Source organism: Pseudophryne corroboree, chromosome 4 (assembly GCF_028390025.1).
Source record: "Pseudophryne corroboree isolate aPseCor3 chromosome 4, aPseCor3.hap2, whole genome shotgun sequence".
Lineage (NCBI taxonomy): Eukaryota > Metazoa > Chordata > Amphibia > Anura > Myobatrachidae > Pseudophryne > Pseudophryne corroboree.
Genome location: NC_086447.1, coordinates 748,599,713 through 748,621,061, shown reverse-complemented (window position 1 = coordinate 748,621,061; position 21,349 = coordinate 748,599,713). Strand labels below are relative to the sequence as shown.

General features: G+C 46.5%; 1 protein-coding gene across 1 annotated transcript in view; it reads left to right on the top strand.

Annotated features, from left to right (window-relative positions):
- DZANK1 (double zinc ribbon and ankyrin repeat domains 1) overlaps positions 1-21,349 on the top strand; it is a 172,427-nt gene that overhangs the window by 58,805 nt on the left and 92,273 nt on the right. The window contains exon 8 of the mRNA XM_063918148.1: positions 5,435-5,552. Within this exon, the coding sequence (XP_063774218.1) occupies positions 5,435-5,552 (118 nt within the window). The remainder of the gene's footprint in view (positions 1-5,434; positions 5,553-21,349) is intronic.

Below are 21,349 nucleotides of genomic sequence, written 5' to 3'. Positions count from 1 at the left end.
TGATACTACAAGTACCACAAATAAGGGTATTTTGTAGGGTGTGAATAAACTACTTGTAGTTTTGCCTGAATCAGATAAATTAAATGAAGTGTGTGATGATACGTGGGGTTCCTCCGATAGAAAGTTATGGGCGGTATACCCTTTCCCGCCAGAAGTAAGGGCGAGTTGGGAAACACACCTTAGGGTGGATAAGGCGCTCACACGCTTATAAAAACATGGCGTTACCGTCTCTAGATACGGCCGCCCTCAAGAAGCCAGCTGATAGGAAGCTGAAAAATATCATGACAGTATATACACACATACTGGTGTTATACTACGACCAGCAATCGCCTCAGCCTGGATGTGCAGCGCTGAGGGGGCTTGGTCGGATTTCCTGACTGAAAATTTTGATACCCTTGACAGGGACAAGATTTTATTGACTATAGAGCATTTTAAGGATGCATTTCTATATATGCGTGATGCGCAGAGGGATATTTGCATTCTGGCATCAAGAGTAAATGTGATTTACATATCTGCCAGACGAAGACACGACAGTGGTCAGGTGAGGCAGATTCCAGACGGCATGTGGAAGTATTGCCGTATAAAGGGGCGGTCCATCGGACCTGGTGGCCATGGCAACAGCTGAAAAATCCACTTTTTGTTACCCCGAATCACATATCGGCAAAAAAGGACACAGTCTTTTCAGTCTCAGTCCTTTCGTCCCCATAGGGGCAGGCGGGCAAAGGCCAGTCATATCTGCCCAGGGGTAGAGGAAAGGGAAGAAGACTGCAGCAAGCAGCCCATTCCCAGGAACAGAAGCCCCTCACAGCTTCTGCCAAGTCCGCAGCATAACGCTGGGGCCGTACAAGCGGACTCAGGTGCGGTAGGGGGTCATCTCAAGAGTTTCAGTACGCAGGGGGCTCACTCGCAAGGGAACTCCGGGATCCTACATGTAGTATCCCAGGTGTACATTGGAAATTCGAGACATCTCCCCCTCACACAATTCACAGGCTGTATTCCCAGCAGGTGATAATCAAAGTACCCCTCTTACAACATGGAAGGGGGTAGTATCCCACACTATATTGTGGTACTGAAGCCAACCGGCTCGGTGAGATCTGAAATATTTGAACACTTACATACAAGCGTTCAAATCAAGATGGAGTCACTCAGAGCAGTGATAGCGAACCAGGAAGAAGGGGACGATATGGTGTCACTGGATATCAGGGACGCTTACCTACAGGTCCAAATTTGCCCTTCTCACCAAGGGTACTTCAGGTTCCTGGTACAGAACTGTCACTATCAGTTCAGACGCTGCCGTTTGGGTTGTCCACGGCGCCCCGGGTCTTTACCAAGGTAATGGCCGGAATGATGATTTTTCTTAAAAGGAAACATGGACGCTTTCCTGATAAGGGCAAGGTCCAGAGAACAGTTGGAGGTCGGAGTAGCACTATCTTAAGTAGTTCTACGTCAGCACGAGTGGATTCTAAATATTCCAAAATCGCAGCTTTTTCCGATGACACGTCTACTGTTCATAGGGATGATTCTGGACACAGTCCAGAAAAACGTGTTTCTCCCAGTGGAGAAAGCCAGGGAGTTCTCCGAGCTAATCGGGATCCTCCTAAAACCAGGAAAAGTGTCAGTGCATCATTGCACAAGAGTCCTGGTAAAAATGGTGGCTTATTACGAAGCAATTCCATTCGGCAGATTTCCCGCAAGAACTCTTCGGTGGGATCTGCTGGACAAATGGTCCGGATCGCATCCTCAGATGCATCAGCGGATAACCCTATATCCAAGGACAAGGGTGTCTCTCCTGTGGTGATTACAGAGTGCTCATCTTCTAGAGGGCCACAGATTTGGCATTCAGGATTGGATGCCGGTGACCACGGAGGCCAGCCTGAGAGGCTGGAGAACAGTCACACAGGGAAAAAATTTCCAGGGAAGTGTGATTAAGTCTGGAGAATTCTCTCTGCATAAATAAGCTTAGAGCAAATTTATAAGGCTCTAAACTTAGCAAGACCTCTGCTTCAAGGTCAGCCGGTATTGATCCAGTGGGATAACATCACGGCAGTCGCCCACGTAAACAGAAAGGGCGGCACAAGAAGCAGGAGGGCAGTGACAAAACTGCAAGGATTTTTCGCTAGGCGGAAAATCATGTGATAGCACTGTCAGCAGTGTTCTTTCCGGGAGTGGACGACTGGGAAGCAGACTTCCTCAGCAGGCATGACCTCCACCCGGGAGAGTGGAAACTTCATAGGGAAGTTTTTCAGCATGATTGTGGACCGTTGGCAAAGACCAAAGGTGGACATGATAGCGTCCCGCCCGAAAAACGGGACAGGTATTCCGCCAGGTCATGAGACCTTCAGGCGATAGCTGTGGATGTTCTGGTAACACCGTGGGTGTACCAGTCAGTGTATGGGTTCCCTCCTCTGTTTCTCATAACCAAGGTATTGAGAATTATAAGACATAGAGGAGTATGAACTATACTAGTGGCTCCGGATGGGCCAAGAGGGACTTGGTACCCGGAGCTTCAAGAGATGCTCACAGAGGACTAAGGGCCTGGGGAGCTAAGAAGGGACTTGCTTCAGCAAGTACCATGTCTTTTCCAAGAATTACCGCGGCTGCGTTTGACGGCATGGCGGTTGAATACCGGATTCTGAAGGGAAAAAGGCATTCCGTAAGAGGTCATACCTACCTTGGTCAAAGCCAGGAAGGAGGTGACCGCACAACGTCATCACCACATGTGGTGAAAATATGTTGCGTGGGTAAGGCCAGGAAGGCTCCACGAAGGAAATTCAACTAGGTCGATTCTGCACTTCCTGAAAACAGGAGTGTTTTGAGTCTCAAATTGGGGTTCATTAAGATTTAAATTTCGGCCCTGTAGATTTTCTTCCAGAAAAAATTGACTTCAGTTCCTGAAGTCCAGATTGTAAAGGGTGTATTCCATATACAGTTCTTTTGTGCCTCTAGGGGCACCGTGAGATCTCAACATAGTGTTGGGATTCCTTAAAATCATATTGGTTTGAACCGCTCAAATCTGTGGATTTGAAATATCTCACATGGAAAGTGACCATGCTGTTGACCAATATCTCGCATGGAAAGTGACCATGTTGTTAGTCCTGGCCTCGGCCAGGCGATTGTCAAAAAGAATGGGCGGTTTTGTTTTACAAAAGCCCATATTAGAATTTTCCATTTGAACAGGGCAGAACTGGGACTCGTCTCCAGTTTCTTCCTAAAGGGGTGTCAGCGTTGTCACCTGAAACAACCTATTGTGGTGCCTGCGGCTACTGGGGACTTGGAGAACTCCAAGTTACTAGACGTTGTCAGGGCCCTAAAAATATATATATATATATATATATATATATATATATATATATATATATATATAGTTAGGACGGCTGGAGTCAGAAAGTCTGACTTGCTGTTTATATTGTATGCACCCAACAAGCTGGGTGCTCCTGCTTCTAAGCAGTCTATTGCACGCTAGATTTGTAGTACAATTCAGCTTGCACATTCTGTGGCAGGCCTGCCACAGCCGAAATATGTAGATGCCCATTCCACAAGGAAGGTGGCCTCATCCTGGGCGGCTGCCCGAGGAGTCTCGGCATTATAACTTTGCCGAGCAGCTACGTGGTCAGGGGAGAACACGTTTGTAAAATTTTACAAATTTGATACTCTGGCTAAAGAGGACCTGGAGTTCTCTCATTCGGTGCTGCAGAGTCATCCGCACTCTCCCGCCCGTTTGGGAGCTTTGGTATAATCCCCATGGTCCTGACGGAGTCCCCAGCATCCACTAGGACGTTAGAGAAAATAAGAATTTACTTACCGATAATTCTATTTCTCGTAGTCCGTAGTGGATGCTGGGCGCCCATCCCAAGTGCGGATTGTCTGCAATGCTTGTACATAGTTATTGTTACAAAAATCGGGTTATTACTATTGTTGTGAGCCATTTTTTCAGAGGCTACTTCGTTTTGTTATCATACTGTTAACTGGGTTCAGATCACAAGTTGTTTGGTGTGATTGGTGTGGCTGGTATGAGTCTTACCCGGGATTCAAGATCCTTCCTTATTGTGTACGCTCGTCCGGGCACAGTACCTAACTGAGGCTTGGAGGAGGGTCATAGGGGGAGGAGCCAGTACACACCATGTGACCTAAAAAGCTTTTTAGATGTGCCCTGTCTCCTGCGGAGCCCGCTATTCCCCATGGTCCTGACGGAGTCCCCAGCATCCACTACGGACTACGAGAAATAGAATTATCGGTAAGTAAATTCTTATTTTCTGTCCCCCTCAGTCCCTTTTTTACCTGCCACTCTTTTTTCTCCCCCTCAACCCCCATCTTCCTGCATCTCATCTTTGCCCCCCTGAGATCCCCCCTTATCTCTCATCTCTCTCCCCCTCACTCCTGCCTTTGTCTTTTTGTATCTGTCCCCCCTCATCCGCCACGGTTTCCCTCTCTGTCCCTCTCACCCTCCCCCACCCCCATATTATTTTCTCATCTATGTTCCTGATGTCAGTCTCTCTAATCTCTGTCCCTGCCCTCCCCCGCCCCCCCTTCCCTGCTGCCAGTCTCCCTTATCTCTGTCCCCAATCCCTCTCCCCTGGAGTACTGTTAATACAAGACTGTTCCCTCCTGTCAGCACCTGCATGATATATGAATTTACCAATACAGTGCGGAACGGCATTGTGCAGAGCAGTGAAATAGAGCAAAGTTTATCAGTATGGGGTCTATTCCTGAAGCACTGAAAAGAGTTGAGAAGTGAGCTAGTGGAGAAGTTGTTCGTGGCAACCAATCAGCATTAAAGTGCATTTATCAAGTGCATTCTACAAAATTACACGTAGCAGCTGATTGGTTGCCATGGGCAACTTCTCCACTATTTTCACCGCTTCATGTATAGACCCCTATGTCTCTACAACTTCGCTCTCCTGCAAAATGGTCTGTTCTGTCACAAAATCTGATTTATGACAAATTTTGCTATGCTGAAACCTTTCCCATTCCATAGAGTCTCTGTATTCTTTATATCACACTTACCTACTCTCCCGGAAGCTGCGGGAGGCTCCCGTTTTTTGGGGTAGCCCCCCGCACCCCCGGAAGAGTGGGCAGGTCTCCCGCATCCTGCTCGCACCCTAGTGATGCGAGCAGGATGAGAGATAACCTCCCGCATTCGCGGGTCCGTCGGGTGGAGAAGGGGTTAAAATGACCCAAATCGCGTCATTTTATCCCCACCCCCTTCCTGCGGACCCGCGAATCGCGGCATTTCCCGATGCGGGGGCGGGGCTTAGTGATGTCACAGTCCGTCCCCGTCGACACTTGCTGCGTCTCCTCTCCGGGCTTCTCCCGGAAAGGATAAATTAAAATGTAGGTAAGTATGCTTTATATGGCAGTTTGCCATCTTATGAGATAATGTGATATTTCATGTGTAGCGGGTAAACTCACTCCTGACTTTACAATTACATTTTAGGTGTGCTCACTGCTTAGCCTCTCGCCCATCTGACCCATTTGCCCGATTCTGCCAAGAATGTGGCTCTCCTGTTCCACCTATTCCTGGACGTCGCCTACCACCACCAGAGGGCGCTCAGGTTGATATTTAAATTGTTCTAATTGCAATAGTATATTACGTGAAAATTTGTGCCCGTTTAGGAAGATTTTATGAAATAATCGAATAATACCCTGATTGTTTACAGATGCCTTATAGCAGAGTAGACCAAAATAGATAACTGTGTGCAATAGGTAATCTTCTACCATGTGTTTATTATTTCTTATTTCTAAAATTTTATTAAAAAATAAAATAAATATATATATATATATATATATATATATATATATATATATATATATATATATATATATATATAATGTGACTTACAATACTTTTTTTTATAACCGATTCAAAGTGATAATTCTTTATAAGCCTTTTGTTTCTTATGGTCAACATAAGAATCATTACAGTACCTAATTTCATACAAAAGAGAAATTAAATATAGTTTCTCTGACGTCCTAAGTGGATGCTGGGACTCCGTAAGGACCATGGGGAATAGCGGCTCTGCAGGAGACTGGGCACAACTAAAGAAAGCTTTAGGACTACCTGGTGTGCACTGGCTCCTCCCTCTATGACCCCCCTCCAGACCTCAGTTAGAATCTTGTGCCCGGCTGAGCTGGATGCACACTATGGGCTCTCCTGAGCTCCTAGAAAAGAAAGTATAATTTTAGTTTTTTTTATTTTCAGTGAGATCTGCTGGCAACAGACTCACTGCTACGAGGGACTAAGGGGAGAAGAAGCGAACCTACCTGCTTGCAGCTAGCTTGGGCTTTTTAGGCTACTAGACACCATTAGCTCCAGAGGGATCGAACACAGGGCCCGACCTCGATCGTCCTGTCCCGGAGCCGCGCCGCCGCCCCCCTTACAGAGCCAGAAGCAAGAAGATGGTCCTGAAAATCGGCGGCAGAAGACTTCGGTCTTCAACAAGGTAGTGCACAGCACTGCAGCTGTGCGCCATTGCTCCTCATGCACACCTCACACTTTGGTCACTGATGGGTGCAGGGCGCTGGGGGGGGCGCCCTGAGCAGCAATATTAACACCTTGGCTGGCATAAAAAATCACAATATATAGTCCTAGAGGCTATATATGTGAAAAATACCCCTGCCAGAGATCCAGAAAAAAGCGGGAGAAGTCCGCCGAAAAAGGGGCGGGGCTATCTCCCTCAGCACACTGGCGCCATTTTTCCCTCACAGCTCCGCTGGAAGGATCGCTCCCAGGCTCTCCCCTGCAGTTTCAAGACTACAAAGGGTAAAAAAGAGAGGGGGGGCACTAAATTTTGGCGCAGTAGTATATATATAAGCAGCTATAAGGGAAAATCACTCAGTTATAGTGTTCATCCCTGTGTTATATAGCGCTCTGGTGTGTGCTGGCATACTCTCTCTCTGTCTCCCCAAAGGGCTTTGTGGGGTCCTGTCCTCTGTCAGAGCATTCCCTGTGTGTGTGCGGTGTGTCGGTACGGCTGTGTCGACATGTTTGATGAGGAGGCTTATGTGGAGGCGGAGCAGATGCCGATAAATGTGATGTCACCCCCTGCGGGGCCGACACCTGAGTGGATGGACTTATGGAAGGAATTACGTGAAAGTGTCAACTCCTTACATAAAAGGTTTGACGACATACCAAATATGGGACAGCCGGCTTCTCAGCCCGTGCCTGCCCAGGCGTCTCAAAAGCCATCAGGGGCTCTAAAATGCCTGCTAGCTCAGATGGCAGACACAGATGTCGACACGGATACTGACTCCAGTGTCGACGACGATGAGACTAATGTAACTTCCAATAGGGCCACACGTTACATGATTGAGGCAAGGAAAAATGTGTTGCACATTTCTGATATTACCCCAGGTACCACAAAAAAGGGTATTATGTTTGGAGAGAAAAAACTACCAGTGGTTTTTCCCCCATCTGAGGAATTAAATGAAGTGTGTGAAGAAGCGTGGGCTTCCCCCGATAGGAAACTAGTAATTTCTAAAAGGTTACTAATGACGTACCCTTTCCCGCCAGAGGATAGGTCACATTGGGAAACATCCCCTAGGGTGGATAAAGCGCTCACACGCATGTCAAATAAGGTGGCACTACCGTCTCTGGATACGGCCGCCCTAAAGGAGCCTGCTGATAGGAAGCAAGAGGCTATACTGAAGTCTGTATATACACACACAGGTATTATACTGAGACTAGCTATTGCTTCAGTATGGATGTGCAGTGCTGCAGCTACGTGGTCAGATTCCCTGTCGGAAAATATTGATACCCTAGACAAGGACACTATATTGCTAACCATAGAGCATATAAAAGACGCAGTCTTATACATGAGAGATGCACAGAGGGATATTTGCCGGCTGGCATCTAAAATAAGTGCAATGTCCATTTCTGCCAGGAGAGGGTTATGGACTCGGCAGTGGACAGGTGATGCAGATTCTAAAAGGCACATGGAAGTTTTGCCTTATAAGGGTGAGGAGTTGTTCGAGGATGGTCTCTCGGACCTCGTTTCCACAGCAACAGCTGGGAAGTCAGCATTTTTACCCCATGTTCCCTCACAGCCAAAGAAAGCACCGTATTATCAGGTACAGTCCTTTCGGCCCCATAAGGGCAAGCGGGTTAAAGGCGCGTCCTTTCTGCCCAGAAGCAGAGGTAGAGGGAAAAAGCTACAGCATACAGCCAGTTCCCAGGAACAAAAGTCCTCCCCCCGCTTCCTCTAAGTCCACTGCATGACGCTGGGGCTCCACAGGCGGAGCCAGGTACGGTGGGGGCCCGTCTCAAGAATTTCAGCAATCAGTGGGCTCGCTCACGGGTAGATCCCTGGATTCTTCAAGTGGTATCTCAGGGGTACAAGCTGGAATTCGAGACGTCTCCCCCTCGCCGTTTCCTCAAATCTGCCTTGCCAACAACTTCCTCAGACAGGGAGGCTGTGCTAGAGGTAATTCACAAGCTGTATTCCCAGTAGGTGATAGTCAAGGTGCCCCTCCTTCAACAAGGACGGGGTTACTATTCCACAATGTTTGTGGTACAGAAACCGGACGGTTCGGTGAGACCCATTTGAAATTTGAAATCCTTGAACACATATATAAAAAAATTCAAGTTCAAGATGGAATCACGCAGGGCGGTTATTTCAAGCCTGGACGAGGGGGATTACATGGTATCACTGGACATCAAGGATGCTTACCTGCATCACTGCACGCGAGTCCTGGGAAAAATGGTAGCTTCCTACGAAGCAATTCCATTCGCCAGGTTCCATGCAAGGACCTTTCAGTGGGACCTGTTGGACAAGTGGTCCGGATCGCATCTTCAGATGCATCGGCTGATAACCCTGTCTCCAAGGACCAGGGTGTCTCTGCTGTGGTGGCTGCAGAGTGCTCATCTTCAAGAGGGCCGCAGATTCGGCATACAGGACTGGGTCCTGGTAACCACGGACGCCAGCCTTCGAGGCTGGAGGGCAGTCACACAGGGAAGAAACTTCCAGGGACTATGGTCAAACCAGGAGATTTCCCTACACATAAATATTCTGGAACTGAGGGCCATTTACAATGCCCTAAGTCAAGCAAGACCCCTGCTTCAAAACCAGCCGGTACTGATTCAGTCAGACAACATCACGGCGGTCGCCCATGTAAACCGATATGGCGGCACAAGAAGCAGGATGGCGATGGCAGAAGCCACAAGGATTCTCCGATGGGCGGAAAATCACGTGTTAGCACTGTCAGCAGTGTTAATTCCGGGAGTGGACAACTGGGAAGCAGACTTCCTCAGCAGGCACGACCTCCACCCGGGAGAGTGGGGACTTCATCCAGAAGTCTTCAAAATGATTGTAAACCATTGGGAAAGGCCACAGGTGGACATGATGGCGTCCCGCCTCAACAAAAAGCTAGAAAGATATTGCGCCAGGTCAAGGGACCCTCAGGCGATAGCTGTGGACGCTCTAGTGACACCGTGGGTGTACCAGTCGGTTTATGTGTTCCCTCCTCTGCCTCTCATACCCAAGGTACTGAGAATAATACGAAGGAGTGGAGTAAGAACTATACTCGTGGTTCCGGATTGGCCAAGAAGAGCTTGGTACCCAGAACTTCAAGAAATTATCTCAGAGGACCCATGGCCTCTGCCGCTCAGACAGGACCTGCTGCAGCAGGGGCCCTGTCTGTTCCAAGACTTACCGCGGCTGCGTTTGACGGCATGGCGGTTGAACACCGGATCCTAAAAGAAAAGGGCATTCCGGAGGAAGTAATTCCTATGCTGATTAAAGCCAGGAAAGATGTAACCGCAAATCATTATCACCGCATATGGCGAAAATATGTTGCGTGGTGTGAGGCCAGGAAGGCCCCAACGGAGGAATTTCAGCTGGGTCGATTTCTGCACTTCCTACAGTCAGGGGTGACTATGGGCCTAAAATTGGGTTCCATTAAAGTCCAGATTTCGGCTCTGTCGATTTTCTTCCAGAAAGAACTGGCTTCACTGCCTGAAGTTCAGACATTTGTTAAGGGAGTGCTGCATATTCAGACCCCTTTTGTGCCTCCAGTGGCACCTTGGGATCTCAACGTGGTGTTGGATTTCCTAAAGTCACATTGGTTTGAGCCACTTAAAACCGTGGATTTGAAATATCTCACGTGGAAAGTGGTCATGCTGTTGGCCTTGGCTTCGGCCAGGCGTGTGTCAGAATTGGCGGCTTTGTCATGTAAAAGCCCTTATCTGATTTTCCATATGGATAGGTCAGAATTGAGGACTCGTCCCCAGTTTCTCCCTAAGGTGGTATCGGCTTTTCATTTGAACCAACCTATTGTGGTGCCTGCGGCTACTAGGGACTTGGAGGATTCCAAGTTACTGGACGTAGTCAGGGCCTTGAAAATATATGTTTCCAGGACGGCTGGAGTCAGGAAAACTGACTCGCTATTTATCCTGTATGCACCCAACAAGATGGGTGCTCCTGCTTCGAAGCAGACTATTGCTCGCTGGATCTGTAGCACAATTCAGCTTGCGCATTCTGCAGCTGGACTGCCGCTTCCTAAATCTGTAAAAGCCCATTCCACGAGGAAGGTGGGCTCTTCTTGGGCGGCTGCCCGAGGGGTCTCGGCTTTACAACTTTGCCGAGCTGCTACTTGGTCAGGGTCTAACACTTTTGCAAAATTCTACAAATTTGATACCCTGGCTGAGGAGGACCTTGAGTTTGCTCATTCGGTGCTGCAGAGTCATCCGCACTCTCCCGCCCGTTTGGGAGCTTTGGTATAATCCCCATGGTCCTTACGGAGTCCCAGCATCCACTTAGGACGTCAGAGAAAATAAGATTTTACTCACCGGTAAATCTATTTCTCGTAGTCCGTAGTGGATGCTGTGCGCCCATCCCAAGTGCGGATTGTCTGCAATATTTGTATATAGTTATTGTTTAACAAAAGGGTTATTGTTGAGCCATCTGTTGAGAGGCTCAGTTATTATTCATACTGTTAACTGGGTATAGTATCACGAGTTATACGGTGTGATTGGTGTGGCTGGTATGAGTCTTACCCGGGATTCAAAATCCTTCCTTATTGTGTCAGCTCTTCCGGGCACAGTATCCTAACTGAGGTCTGGAGGAGGGTCATAGAGGGAGGAGCCAGTGCACACCAGGTAGTCCTAAAGCTTTCTTTAGTTGTGCCCAGTCTCCTGCGGAGCCGCTATTCCCCATGGTCCTTACGGAGTCCCAGCATCCACTACGGACTACGAGAAATAGATTTACCGGTGAGTAAAATCTTATTTTTAAGATAGATCTGTACTGATACGAGGAGTGTGCAGTAAGTTTCCGGATGCACAAAAAGTATTCTATTTTCAAACAAAGTGAACATGACATTTTTTTAGGAGAAAACAAATAACTGCTTGCCAAGCGCCTCTAAAATAGACTAGAGTAATGAAAAATAATAAATAATTAATAATTCCCCTGATAATTTGCGCGGCCGTGAACACTAAGTGGGTGTCAGATAGTTTAGAATTTAATCAAAAAATGGCTGCGCAGTATACCAGGGAAAAAAGAAAGAGAGCCGACGTGTATAAGAATTAATTTAATAACCATATGTACTCAAAAAAATGAGCAGATTAAAATAATTAGCAGCAAACTGTATTGATAAACCACACCTTAATTAATGCATATACAACAGGTATCACAGTTAATGGAGTAACTCGTCCTGATTAACTGAATGGATGTCCGCAATCACTGAGAGAAAGTTCCACTCATATGTCCACTTAGGAGCAATGTGCAGCAGAGCGGTCCCATATGTAGCACAGAATTATCGTCACCAAGCTAGGTGGAAAGAAATATAATGAATACCTCTCCTGTGGGCTGGTCCACAACCGGGCGTCCCCGGTTATAAGTCCTGCATTGCCCACTGATGCTGAGCAGCGAGAAGGTAGATGGGGCGACGGGCTGATATGTTGAATGAATGCCGCGTGTTGATTGATGCGGCTGACGGAGGTGTGCAGAGCGGTACACAGGCACGTTCGATCACTGCAGTTAGCTCCTAATGCAGATAACTGTGTCAAGGTGTGTTAGGGAGGCGGGAAGCTAACGCGTTTCGTCACGTATACCTTTGATAGTCACGTGATACGTGACGAAACGCGTTAGAATCCTGCCTCCCTAACACACCTTGACACAGGTATCTGCATTAGAAGCTAACTGCAGTGATTGAACGTGCCTGTGTACCGCTCTGCACACCTCCGTCAGCCGCATAAATCAACACGCGGCATTCATTCAACATATCAGCCCGTCGGCCCCATCTACCTTCTCGCTGCTCAGCATCAGTGGGCAATGCAGGACTTACAACCGGGGACGCCCGGTTGTGGACCAGCCCACAGGAGAGGTATTTATTATATTTCTTTCCACCTAGCTTGGTGACGATAATTATGTGCTACGTCTGGGACCGCTCTGCTACACATTGCTCCTAAGTGGACATATGAGTGGAACTTTCTCTCAGTGATTGCGGACATTCATTCAGTTAATCAGGACGAGTTACTCCATTAACTGTGATACCTGTTCTATATGCATTAATTAAGGTGTGGTTTATCAGTATAGTTTGCTGCTAATTATTTTAATCTGCTCATTTTTTTGAGTACATATGGTTATTAAATTAATTCTTATACACGTCGGCTCTCTTTCTTTTTTCCCTGGTATACTGCACAGCCGTTTTTTGTTAAATTATAAATTATAACATTTTTTAAAAAAGTATTTGCCAGAGGAGTCTATACAAAGTTGCACACGCTCAAACCACTTGGTGAAGAAGGTGGACCAATCCAAAGCAGGTGTATGTCTTCTATATTCTGAATGAAGATCTCCACTGCACCTTCTGGTCATTTTGTACTTGATTTGTGACAACACAAAGAAGTTGCGGGGGGCCAGGTCTGGACTGTATGGCGGATGACCAATGGATCCTGATGAGATCCCTATCCCCTTCTCTAACTTGACCATGGTCACCGTGGCGTCCACCTCAACTATGGGGCCCGCAAGGCAGCAACGTTATCCTTGATGATGGTGGACACAGGTTAGCCACAGCTCTCCTCATCTTCCAGGGACCAGTTTCCAATGCCGAAATTCTGCAAACCACCCAAACACAGTGGCTCAGGATGGCGCTTCCTCCCCAAAAGCAACTCGCAGTCGGTTAAAAACTTTTCTGCTGTTGCAGAATACTCTTTTGGTCGAAGAAGATCATGGCTCTTCAGCGGCCTCTGTTGATCTTGTGAAGGAAGTGAACATGCTGACTTCTTAGGTGTGCAGTGCAGCTTATATATGGTTCTGTCTCTTGACATTTCAAAAGAACTTTATTTAGAGATTACAATTCACAGCCAGACAGATTGTTTCTACTCTACCTATGCCCTGCACATCCGCAAACTTATTGCATAACCCTCGTATAAAGAACCTGTCTTGCACGTTGGCCAAGCATACTATGATTCATTGTGATGTTCTTTAAACTTGAGATTGTAAATGTGATCATTATCATTAACTGTTGATTATATACAGGAGAGGCAGCTGTTTTAACATTGAGAATTACTCTTGTCTCAGTGATGTCACTTGTTTATTGTAAATGCATAGAAAGGGGAACGGGTCAGTTAAATCCTTTGGCGCATGGGAAAGGAAAAAAAAAGGACCTATGGATATGGTTCAAATTACTTCCCTAAGTCTATTTCGACAAAACTTGAAGAAAATTATCTGCGTACCCCCACTCACACTGTGTGGGAGTAAGACGTATCCATAAAGGTATCTTTTTCTTTCAATCGTAAACCAATATCACAAATGTCCAGACCTTATATCAAAAGGCAATCCGAAGTGTGGCAATAAAGAAACAGAGTATCATACCCCAACTCACACGAGAAGAAACTTGATGACTCCTATCAAGGTATCTTTAAATATTCAATGTAGCTCTTAGTATGACTCCTCAGCACCCGATGGTCTCATAGGATTGAAAAGATAAAACAGACATACAATGTGTAGTATTGCAAGTGGCCCCACTTTTATATATGATGACATAAGATGCGGGTAACCTACACCATAATAGTGTCATGTGTCTGTGTCACAATTGCTAGGTGCACTTGTACATCTACCCTTCATCGTGGTAAAAATGAAGCCAAAGCGTACCCCTGACTCACACAGTGAATACTGGGGTAACTCCTATCAAGGTATCTTTATAACACCAACCACATCTATTTGGCGTACCCCAACTCACGGATGAAGGTGTAGACTGATTCTCATCTGGGTTTCTTTACTGTCTTGGTGTTTTTCTCAACCATTGAACAATTGGACTAAAAAACTCTTCTTATTCCATGCAATCCACAATATGGTTTATTGTTCCAAGAAAAATTACACCAATCAGATAAAACGTGCAAATTTGCAAGCATAAAAATAAAAGTATAAAATAATGTCCACAAGTCTTTCAATGGTTAATACCAAAAAAATAAAGTTTTAACCAAGATAAAAAAAGAAAAAAAATCCAGAATGAACTCCAGTACATTCTATTAAAAAGAGATTAGTGGCTACTCACACAGCGGTGTGAGTAGCCACTAATCTCTTTTTAATAGACTGTACTGGAGTTCATTTTGGATTTTTTGGATTTTTTTATCTTGGTTAAAACTTAATTTTTTTGGTATTAACCATTGAAAGACTTGTGGACATTATTTTATACTTTTATTTTTATTTGTATGCTTGCAAATTTGCACATGTTTTATCTGATTGGTGTAATTTTTCTTGGAACAATAAATCATATTGTGGATTGCATGGAATAAGAAGAGTTTTTTAGTCCAATTGTTCAATGGTTGAGAAAAACACCAAGACAGTAAAGAAACCCAGATGAGAATCAGTCTACACCTTCATCCGTGAGTTGGGGTACGCCAAATAGATGTGGTTGGTGTTATAAAGATACCTTGAGAGGAGTTACCCCAGTATTCACTGTGTGAGTCAGGGGTACGCTTTGGCTTCATTTTTACCACGGTGAAGGGTAGATGTACAAGTGCACCTAGCAATTGTGACACAGACACATGACACTATTATGGTGTAGGTTACCCGCATCTTATGTCATCATATATAAAAGTGGGGCCACTTGCAATACTACACATTGTATGTCTGTTTTATCTTTTCAATCCTATGAGACCATCGGGTGCTGAGGAGTCATACTAAGAGCTACATTGAATATTTAAAGATACCTTGATAGGAGTCATCAAGTTTCTTCTCGTGTGAGTTGGGGTATGATACTCTGTTTCTTTATTGCCACACTTCGGATTGCCTTTTGATATAAGGTCTGGACATTTGTGATATTGGTTTACGATTGAAAGAAAAAGATACCTTTATGGATACGTCTTACTCCCACACAGTGTGAGTGGGGGTACGCAGATAATTTTCTTCAAGTTTTGTCGAAATAGACTTAGGGAAGTAGTTTGAACCATATCCATAGGTCCTTTTTTTTTTTCCTTTCCCATGCGCCAAAGGATTTAACTGACCCGTTCCCCTTTCTATGTTGTATTTGTTGTTGGATAAAAGGTGAAATCCAAATTTGGGTCAGTGTTCTCCATAGGCAGCATTCCCCTTGCGCCGTTTTTTGTATACATTACAGTATCACCCTTTTTTTTGTATCATAGTAAGTGCATAGTCTGCCTTCTCATAAATATTGTCTTCCTACCTAACAAAATGACTGCCTCATGGGGAAGCTGCTGGCGGAGCCCGGTGACTTCTTCACCCGCACATGCTGCTTGCACTATGCCTGGGATCCGCACACACATTAACTCCTCCACTGCCAGGCTTTATTTATCTAGACGCATTGGGACAGAGATCCCTGACACCACCTCTCAGTCACCTACTATCTCCCTGCCTCCCCAGTCAGCCACTGTCTCCCTGTATCCTCTGGGGTACCGTTGTGTGGCCACACCCATTCTTTGTGAGGCCACACCCTTTTTTGCAACACGTGCCTTCAGCACGAGCTGTCACTTTAACAATTTGATCCCATCAAAGGGCGCCAAAATCTAAATTTGCTTGCCAAAAAAAAAAAGCTTGAGCCAGCCCTGGCAGCACAGCCAATGGGCGATACATCCTTGATTATATTGGCGCATCTGGCAGTGTGTACAGGTGGTCTCTAGACCGAACGCACACTTGCTGCAGTGGCTGTCGTCACAGCTGGGTGTTCAAGTTAAAATGCCTGCCCACCTGTATGACAAGACTGACACATCGAGCGGCTGATCGGTAAGTGTATATGCTTACTGAGTCGGCTGTTCTGTTGGCGAGACGGCAGGTCTGCCGACATTGCAGTCTGGTGTGTGCCTAGAGGACCAAATGTTGGGAATCACTGGTGTAGAAGGCAAATATCCTTTAAAAAGAATACAAACCTATTATACATCACAATTGACACATTTAAGGTTGAACCAGAGTAGGTAATTCTGGCCTTAGGGCCTAATGCAAGGTTGATTGCAAAACAACATTTTCCTCTAATAGGCAAAACAATGTGCACTGCAGGTGGGGGAGATATAACATGTGCAGAGTTAGATTTGGGTGGATTATATATTGTTTCTGTGCAAGGTAAATACTGGCTGCTTTATTTTTACACTGCAATTTAGATTTCAGTTTGAACACACCTCACCCAAATCTAACTCTCTCTGCACATGTTACATCTGCCGTACCTGCAGTGCACAGGAGAGGAGGGGGGTAGAGACTGCTGTATAGGTTCAGGGGAAGGGGGGGTAGAGACTGCTGTATAGGTTCAGGGGAGGGGGTGAAGGGGGGTAGTGACTGCTATATGGGTTCAGCGGTGGGGGAAGGGGGGTAGAGACTGCTATGTGGGTTCAGGGAAGCGGGTGGGGGGGGGTTCACTATGATCTGCCGGCGGCCGGCCTCCTGGCGACCAGCATACCGGCGCCGGGAGGCCGGCCGCCGGCTTACCGACAGTGTGGCGAGCGCAAATGAGCCCCTTGTGGGCTCGCTGCGCTCGCCACGCTACGGGCACGGTGGCGCGCTACGCGCGCCACACTATATTTTATTCTCCCTCCAGGGGGGTCGTGGACCCCCAAGAGGGAGAATAAGTGTCGGTATGCCGGCTGTCGGGCTCCCGGCGCCGGTATGCTGGTCGCCGGGAGCCCGACCGCCAGCATACTGAAGACCACCCGTGGGGGGAGCTAGTAACCAGCTGTGAATATGATTGATAACAGCATTACACAGGATGCTGTTTGTTTGTTTGTTTGTTTGTTTGTTTGTTTTCAGCAGTTTTTTATTTATATTTTTTTTATTACTGGATGTGTTTTTTAGACATTTGTATTTTGCCTGTAAAAAACTACGTATGCTGTGTAATGTATATTGTGGTGTGTGTGTTTTTATAGTTTATATATATATATATATATATATATATATATATATATATATAATACTATGTTTTTATAGTTTTATATATATATATATATATATATATATAACTATGGGCCTAATTCAGACCAGATCGCTAGGGTGTGATTTTTGCACTGCTACGATGAGGTAGTCGCCGCCTACAGGGGGAGGGGGTAATCGCTGTGCAGGGGAGCGATCGCATGTGCAGGAGAGCTGCAGAAACAGAAGTTTGTGCAGTCTCTGCGCAGCCCAGGACTTACTCTTCCAGTGCGATGATCGGGGCCGGAGCTGACGTCAGAAACCCTCCCTCCAAACGCCTGGTCCCTCCTGCATTTTTCCGTGCACTCCTCTAAACCGGTCAGTTGTCACCCACAAACGGCCTCTTCCTGTCAATCACCTTGCGATCACCTGTGCGATCGCTTTGTTCGCACCATCCCATCACTGCCTGACGCTCCCCAACGCGGCGGACCGATGTGCCTGCGCACTGCAATGCATGCGCAGTTCAGACCCGATCATCCGCTGTGCGAAAATACACAGCAGTGACTGGGTCTGAATTGGGCCCTATAACGGGTCTCATTTTGCAGCAACTGCTGACTAAGGGGCTGATTCAGACCTGATCACTGTGCTGCAAATTTTGCTGTCCTGTGTTCGGGTAGTCGCCGCCCCCAGGAGGAGTGTAAATTCACCCGTGCAAGTGTACGATCGTATGTGTACGCAGAGCTGCAAATATCTACTTTGTGCAGTCTCTGCGCAGCCCAGGACTTACTCCTACAAATATTTGTCATTCATATTAGTCCCCGCCCTTGTGTGTGGCCCTCGAATATTCACTGGAAGTGTTAAGCGGCCCCCTAGCTGAAATAATTGCCCACCCCTGCTCTAATTCATTAGGCAATGCAAAATTTGGAATACGATTCAAAAATGAGGTTACACTTATGAGGTTACACTGCATTAGACCATGACACTTCTCTTTGGGGAGCAACCAAGTCTAAAAAACTCGGGACTTTAATTGGTCTAGCCACCTGGAGCTAGAGGGGAGCGGTTACACTTGGTCATCTATACTCTCATGGAATTTTAAAGTCCTTTGAACAACTTAAAACAGAGCAGGAGAGTCCAAATAAAATGTTCTTTCAATATCTACTACTCTGGTAGGGTCTGCTGCCCCAGTTCAGAGATGGAACTCCTGTGTTGCATGAAACCCCTGCACAGGGGCTACAAAACCAAGAAAAATACCTCAAACTGGCTAAAAGGGGCATAAGATGCCGCTGGCACAGCCCTACCCCCGCCAGTATAAATATTGTCACGGATACTGAGGGGCGGAGCTTCTTCCTCAGGCAGCCAGCACACTACTCCACACCATTTTCTCTCTCTCCTCAGAGCTGCAGAGAACACGCTGGTCCTCTCCTCCACTTCTGACAAGTACAGGGTGCTATAAAGGGGGGGCACAAAGCGATTGTGGTGAATTTGATAGTGTATATTACTATTTAAAAGCGCTTTTGGGCTGTGGACATACTGTGTTCACAGGCAATACTGGCGCTGGGTTTGTGAACTGGCTGCTCCTATCCTGTGTCCCTCTGACAGATTTTACTGTGGGTCTGTCCCCAAAATAAGTCCCAGTGTGTCTGTGAGTTTGGTGTACACGTGGGAGGCATGTCTGAGGCAGGGAGTTCCTCCCTGGAGGAAGCCATTTTAGGGACACAGAGTTGTATTGTGGTGGCGCTACCGGCACACCAAGAGCCTGCATGGGTGAAAGAGCTACGTGACAGTATGCATCTGATTAACCGTAGATTAGATAAGTCTGAATCTAAGGCTGTATGCTGGAAAAAATCTGTGGAAGATGTGATTTTTCAGAATGCTGTTATTCCTTATGCGGGCGGCCCCTCTGGGTCACATAAGAGACCATTTGCAAATGTTGTAAACACTGATACCGACACGGATTCTGAATCTTGTGTCGACAATAGTGAATCCAGAGAGATAGATCATAAATTGGCAAAAAGTATACAATATATGATTGTGGCTATAAGGGACATGTTGGAGGTTACAGAAAGCACTCCTGTACCTCAGGAGAAAGCTTATTTATGTAAGGAAAAGAAATCCAAAGTCATGTTCCCTCCTTCACACGAACTAAATGCTCTGTTTGAAGGGATGTTGGTGAATCCTGATAAAAAAAATTGTATTCCCAAAAGGATTCACATAGCGTATCCTTTCCAGGTTGAAGACAGGAAAAAATGGGAGTCACCCCCTGTGTTAGACAGTGCACTTTCCAGGTTGACAAAGAAGGTAATTCTCCCTGCTCCTGGCACGCCTTCTCTTAAAGAGCCGGCAGACCGCAAAATGGAAACGACATTGAAATCCAATTATGTTACCAATGGTACACTACTCAGGCCCACTATTGCCTGCGCATGGGTGAGTCGCACTATTGAAAAATGGTCAGAAAGTGTGTCATCAGAAATTGACACAATTGATAAAGATGAGATACTCCTTAAGTTAGGGAATATCAAGGACGCTGCCGCCTACATACTGGAAGCAAAGAAGGACTCTTGAGTTCACAAGCTGCTACCATGGCAGTATCGGCTAGGCGGGCGTTATGGATTCGCCAGTGGAACGCTGATGCAGATTCCAAAAGAAACATGGAGGCTCTCCCATATAAAGGTGAGGCCTTATTTGGCGATGGCCTGGATGCATTAGTCTCGGCGGCTACCGCAGGTAAGTCAACATTTTTGCCCTCTGCACCTGCATCGGCAAAAAAGACCTATCACCCGCAAATGCAGTCCTTTCGGCCCAATAAATACAAAAAGGCGAGAGGTTCCCCCTTCTTTGCAGGTAGGGGAAGGGGAAGGGAAAAGAAGCCCACACCGGCTCCAGGTTCCCAAGAGCAGAAGTCTACCCCTAATTCTGCCAAGTCCCCAGCATGACGCTGGAACTCCCTTGCGGGAGGCCGCTCGGGTGGGTGCACGTCTCAAACTCTTCAGCCAGGATTGGATTCTGTCTGGCCTGGATCCCTGGGTGTTGCAAATAGTATCCCAGGGATACAAACTAGAGTTTCAAGACGTTCCCCCATGCCGATTTTTCAAATCGACCTTGCCAGCTTCTTCGCCAGAGAGAGAAGCAGTAACAACGGCAATCCAAAAATTATGTCAAGACCAGGTTATAGTCCTGGTACCGTTGTCACAACAAGGGCGGGGTTTTTATTGAAGCCTCTTTGTTGTTCCGAAGCCGGACGGCTCGGTCAGACCGATCCTAAATCTAAAAGATCTGAATTTCTTCCTGAAAAGGTTCAAGTTCAAGATGGAATCACTTCGGGTGGTGATTGCCAGTCTGGAGGAGGGGGACTACTTAGTGTTGGTGGACATAAAGGATGCTTACCTGCATGTTCCCATTTATCCTCCTCACCAGGCTTATCTGAGATTTGTGATTCAGGATTGCCATTACCAATTCCAGACGTTACCTTTCGGTCTCTCCACGGCGCCGAGGGTATTCACCAAGGTGATGGCGGAGATGATGGTCCTCCTTTCGTCAGAAAGGAGTCAATATAATCCCTTATCTGGATGACCTCCTGATAAAGGCGAGATCCAGGGAGCAGTTATTACAAAACATATCCCTCTCCCTGTCAATACTCCAACAAGTTGGAACCGACGACAAGGTTGTCTTTCCTCGGGATGATTCTGGACACAGAAGTTCAGAGAGTATTTCTTCCGCTGGAAAAGGCTCTGGAAATCCAGAAAATGGTAAAACAGATATTGAAACCATCAAGTGTGTCGATCCATCAGTGCATTCGGTTGTTGGGGAAGATGGTGGCGGCCTACGAGGTCATACAGATTGGCAGGTTCCATGCCAGAGTATTCCAGTGGGACCTGTTGGACAAGTGGTCAGGGTCACACCTACACATGCACAGAAAGATAATCCTGTCGTCAAAAACCAGGATTCCGCTCCTGTGGTGGTTGCACAGCTCTCACCTGCTAGAAGTTCAGAGAGTATTTCTTCCGCTGGAAAAGGCTCTGGAAATCCAGAAAATGGTAAAACAGATATTGAAACCATCAAGTGTG